The following is a 5,455-nucleotide window of genomic DNA, read 5'->3' on the forward strand; positions in this document are numbered from 1 at the left end:
CAGTTCACCGTCCTGATACGCAGCCACTCAGCTGATCCAGCTTAGCCTCTCAGCCATCTGATTACTGCACAGCATCTGCTTAGTGTGGCCGAATGCACACCAACACACACTCTGACCCAGAGACACATACTCTTACTCTCACACACACATCCTTAAGTCGGGCACAACCTGCTGACATAACGTAACAAAGCACTATCAGACAGTTTGTTTATCTTCAAAACATTCTGCTTTATTAGAGAAAATCTTCAGGTTTTGAACATATAGTTTCAAAGAGGTACATTCAGCTTGGAGGTTTGGAGTGTTGAGGCTGGAGACCCAAAGGGCTGGAGGTGGCGAGGTGTCCCTGCCGCATTATGCAGGGCTGCTGAGGTGCCTGAAGAAGTCCACCTCCAGCCCTCACAGACAGGGACAGCGTCCACAACCACAAAGCCTCTCGTGCTTCTTTTTTTTTTTTTTTTTGGACGTTTTCATTTTATTACAAAAGTGGCTGGAAAAAGGTTGCATTAAAAATACAATCCATTCTTTTATACTTTTCATTTAAACAGGCAAAATGTTAGATTTCAAGGTATTTTTAAGCTCTGAAAATAGCATCTCTGATGTCACTTAAAGGTTTTATAATGTTTTATTAACAAAGCAGGCAGCCCCTCTCAATGTGTCCTCTCTTACATCTGGTGTCTCCGGCAAAGCCAAGTCTGGAGGCGACACGTCAGAGTAAAGAACAGCCTCCTTCATAGTCCTATCAGAAAAACATGTCGTCTTAGTAGAAAATGACATTGAAAGGCTGGTCAATTTGTCCATGTGTTAAAAGCAAATTAACAATAATTTAATTCTTTTAATTTCCATTAGGCGTTATGACCAGATATGTCAGGCTACAGTCAGTGGAGTGAAATACAAGGTCAGTACGAGAAAGTACTGCACTGGAGTTGTTGTTGGAGCAGTGGTGGATCTGTGGTGTAGTAAACTCTATAAATCACCACTCTGACAGATGATTAGTAACAGGTACTCATCAGTTTACACCAAGAGTTGAGATCACCTGGTACAAGGACTGGCACTGGTTCAGAGGTCGACTCTGGGATACTGGGAGTGTGTTGTGGGGGCTGCCTGTCTTTGCGTGTATGACAAAGACTACTAAAAGGGACTGGCACGGGCTCACATTAGGGCTGGAGTAACACACAGAGTCAGCTAGCACATAGCTGACCAATCTTCACTATATATATAAAAAAAAAAAGCTTTACATAATAAAAGTATAATATTTGTGAGTAAAAGTACACTTAATAAATATGTCAAATAGACAATACAGGCTTGTGGAAATAACAGAAAACAAGAATATATTCAGAACGAGTATTTTAAAGTGTTTGAAATCATGGCATGTTTAAATGGAATGTATGAAGCACACAAGAAGTTAAAGGAAGGAACACACGGTCCACTCGGTCATCCTGTCAGTCAGCAAATTTGACCAAAGAGAGAAGGAGTGAGACGGAGCCTGGAGTGGTGTGAACTATGTTGACTCTGCAGGTCTGGAGTTGATTTTCTTTACACTCCAACGTCAGCCTGCCTGAGACAAATTATGCAGACTAGATAATGGTTAATGAACATGAATACCTCATTTAGGCTTTAGTGCATGTACGCATTAACGTGTACAACGTGTTATTTTGTGTGCATGTGTTCTCGTCTATCCGATGTGTGCGCGCTCGGGCATATAATCATGGACCTTAGTGACCATCTAAGCAATGAGGAGACCAGCGTTCTAAATAGTGCAGGAAATGTCTCGGCGAACGACATCAATGAGGTTTAAGTAATCTCATGACACACGGGCGTTTCTGGCTCTTCTCATCCAGCATGCACTTACACTAACTCTCTCTCACACACACACACACACACACACACACACACACACACACACACGCAACTTTCAGGTCGCACTCGTGTGGACAGAATCTGATCGCATTACGTTCATCTTTTTGGCTTTGAGCGGATGCGCTCATACATCTCTAAGCTAAATATACACAGTACAGCACATATATTAATATTCTCATCTTAAATTGACTTTTAAATTATCTCTGAGGTTGCAAGATTTAGGTCTCGCTCCGAGCAATGTCTTATTGCTTAACATCTCTAATCTATCTCTCAATCCTGCATACACTCACACACACACTCTCACACACTTTGGATCGAGTGGTAAATATGGCCTCCATTAGCTCCTCTTATATCTTAGTATTCAAAAGAGAATGCAGATTTATCATTGGAAACAAACAATCATATAAGCCTCCATCAACCACAGAACGTTTTTTTCTTAGAATAATTTAGAGTTGTGCATGAATGCAAGAACTGAAACACAATCATTTAAAGAATAACTGTTGAAAAGCACAATAAGTATAAAGTAGAATAACCGTTCAAAGTGTAACCATGGAGAGAATGAAACGCAACTTTGCAGAACACAGTGATTGAACATTAGTGGAGTGAAGAGTTCTTTTGAGCCTTCTTTCATGCAGGTGAACCATTCTTAGAGTGGATATTATTACGACTGCTTGTTAAAACACAGCAGTTGGATAGAGCTACTGACAAGGCAGCCGTGTATGCATTCATTTGTAAGCTAGTATTTAGAAAAGAAAAAAGAAGTAAAAGAAAGAAAAATCATGCCTGTCATCTGAGTAGATATTTAAAAAAATAATGCAGGGCACTGCTCTGCAGGCATGCGTTGGGGGTGTGTAGGAGCTGTTGGGATTGGGCAGAGAAAGACGGGGAGACGCAAGTCAATAGACTGCTAAACCCCTTTTTACCCCCCCCCCAGTCAGTACATCACTCTTTTTCTTCTTCTTGTTTTTTCTTCCTCTTCTTCTTCTCCTCTTTTAAGACCAGGCATGATGGCAGTCAGCTCTGACCTGAATGGTATGGGACACATTCCTTGCTGCCTTTCACTGGCGCTCCTTCAGGTGCTTATAGGAGAGTGGTGTGACAGCTGCAGTCTGGAAAAGCACAAGCAGACTGATTTTACTTCAATGTTTTCATTTTGAGCTTGTGCCAACATGAGGAAGAGGACGAGACACCTTGAAAACACCAAAAATCGTCAATCGAGACAATAAGTTAGGATTGGCCACATACCACAAAACACAAAAACGACACCTTCCCCGCCACCAGAGAAAAACAGAAATTAGTAAAGGAAATGCACCCGATCTCACTCAGGGACATTGAACAGACAGAGAAAATGTAAGTAGGGTTCCTCTCACTGTAGTTTACCTGGATGTTTGTAGGAGAACGTCCTCTGACAGCTATTGGGAGGATAGAAATGGAAGTTAAACTGTGAACAGTGGCCTGATGCTATTGTTAAGTAACAGATATGAGTGACCCTGGTCAACAGTGATGGGAAGGTGCGACATACAGACCCACCTACAAGGGTTGACAAAAAACATGAAAACACTTAAAACATAAAAACACAATATCACGTACATAAAAAGGTGTCGATGCCCTTCAGACCTCAGAACACCTCCGGTGCTCTTTATACTGTCAATCTACCCAAGTCTTCTGTATATTTGGGACTAAAAGTGTTTAATATTAAGTCAATAAACCATGAAATTATGAAATAAGCCAATACATTTAAAAACTCGGCATATTCTAAAACGTTATTTCATCCTGCCTCTTTTCAAAATAACAGTTTTTCTGTTATTTTATTTAATGCCAGCAGTTCTTAATGTAGTTTTTTAAACCACAGAGCCATTCTCTTGCAGTGACTCTTATTATTTCATAACACCACTTTTAACCACAAAGCATCTCTCTACTGTCTTCTATGAAATAAAAGTTTAAAAAAGGGCCCAGAACCATAAATAAAAAGAAAATTGACATTTTAACATAAACTGCTGGAATAAATGAACTGTGTTTTAAAAATGTATATGATCATTTGCAATTCCATATAGATCTCATATTTCTCCATATGTTATTTATTCCATAAAGTCTTATTATTGTATTTATGTAATATTGTTTGTCCATATTTACCTTGTACGATCTTTAAAATATTTCATCAAGTAATGTTTCCATTCATTTCGACACCCCCTTTATGTAATGCAGCACCAATGTCTGAGGTTAAGGCAACATCACATCATGCAGTGAGTTAAGCTCAGCACTCACAAATGCATTCCATTTTTTGTTTTTGCCAGGAAAGTAAGCAGCCGGCAACCACCAACACAGGTCTGTACGTGCACACGGGACGAAGCGACCACGGACAAACTTCAGCGGTATAAACGGTACATGAATGTCAGACTGCAGTTATAATCACAGACCAGCGCTGTGGTTTCAGATGGTCAGACAGGAAAACCCAAGCAAACTGAAAGACACACCTCACACTCAGACACACTTTGTACAAAAATGAGATAGACTGAAATTAAAAAGGAAATTGGGATTTTAAAAGCACATGCAGACGGTTATAAAAGCAGGGCTTCCAAAGGGAGGCTGAAAGGAGCATGTTTTTAAGGTTTGCAACATTAGGCCTAGAGATGCATTCACTTGTTACATAGGTGCACCATCTTAACTAAAAAAATGTTGACAATCTAACATGGAAAAGGTGCATCTCTTCAGCCAGCCAATATCAGCTCATACAACACAGAGGGACACACTGGGTCTTGTTGAATGTGGCCTGTATGCCTTTGATTCCCTTGTTAGAACTCAGCGTTAGTGACCAGAAAACTGGAGAGGTTGGCTGGGGGACCCTAGTCTTTGATTGGCTTAAATGGCCTGGAGGTGGGCTGGTACCTGTTTAAATGACAGTATTGGACTCATCTGAAAAGGTTCTCATGAGCAGGGGCCTGGCTGAAGACCGGGGAGACTGGTGGCCCCCCACGTTCGACTGAACCGGCTTCTTCTAGAAGGGTGAGGCAAGAGACACCAATGACATCACTACGCTGACAAACACACACTTCGCTTCTCTCTCTCTCCACCTTCTGCTCTCTCTTGCACACACACACAAACATATAGACACAGGGAACAAACATATTCATACACAAAGACTTCAGCACTGGACAGGTGGACAATGAAAATCAGCCCAGATGCCTTTTTAGACACCTTTTCCGTGCAATAATATTTTCTCTATTTGAGCTGCTCCATGTTAATACGAGGCTAATATCCCTTCACGTTTCTCAATAGCATGTACGTTATAACACGCAGGCACACACACATTACAGTGGCCCGCAGGCTTTGTGGTGAGGGTCCAGGATGAGGTTGTTGACTTGAGCCTCATGCAGGTAAGTTTGGGTGCTTTGGCGTGCTGCATTCACCTGACTTGACATGCGGAGGCAGCAGGCATTGTAGCAGCACAGGCAGCTGGGAGGAAACACTGACTGATACAACTGGACAGACAAGAATGGAAGACTGACTGCACGTTTGGACACCCGGTCCTACTCCACACTGCTTGGGCGCAAACACACACACACACACACACACACACACACACACACACACACACACA

The 5,455-nt window shown here is 41.7% G+C and overlaps 1 protein-coding gene across 9 annotated transcripts in view; it reads right to left on the minus strand.

Annotated features, from left to right (window-relative positions):
- Nucleotides 1-207: 207 nt before the first annotated feature.
- Nucleotides 208-5,455, minus strand: part of atp11c (ATPase phospholipid transporting 11C (ATP11C blood group)) — a 40,042-nt gene continuing 34,794 nt past the window's right edge. The window contains exons 29-31 of one of the 9 annotated variants that reach the window (XM_031862529.1): nucleotides 4,744-4,852; nucleotides 3,238-3,269; nucleotides 2,913-2,966 (exon numbers count right to left, since the gene is read on the minus strand). In XM_031862529.1, coding sequence (XP_031718389.1) covers nucleotides 4,748-4,852 — 105 coding nt within the window. In that variant the 3' untranslated portion in view covers nucleotides 2,913-2,966; nucleotides 3,238-3,269; nucleotides 4,744-4,747. Of the gene's footprint in view, nucleotides 2,967-3,237; nucleotides 4,853-5,455 lie in introns of those variants that run through there. The other 8 variants (XR_004213277.1, XR_004213278.1, XM_031862535.1 and 5 more) reach the window with 8 other exon arrangements.

Source organism: Anarrhichthys ocellatus, unplaced genomic scaffold (assembly GCF_004355925.1).
Source record: "Anarrhichthys ocellatus isolate YVR2014 unplaced genomic scaffold, GSC_Weel_1.0 scaffold27, whole genome shotgun sequence".
Taxonomy (NCBI): Eukaryota; Metazoa; Chordata; class Actinopteri; order Perciformes; family Anarhichadidae; genus Anarrhichthys; species Anarrhichthys ocellatus.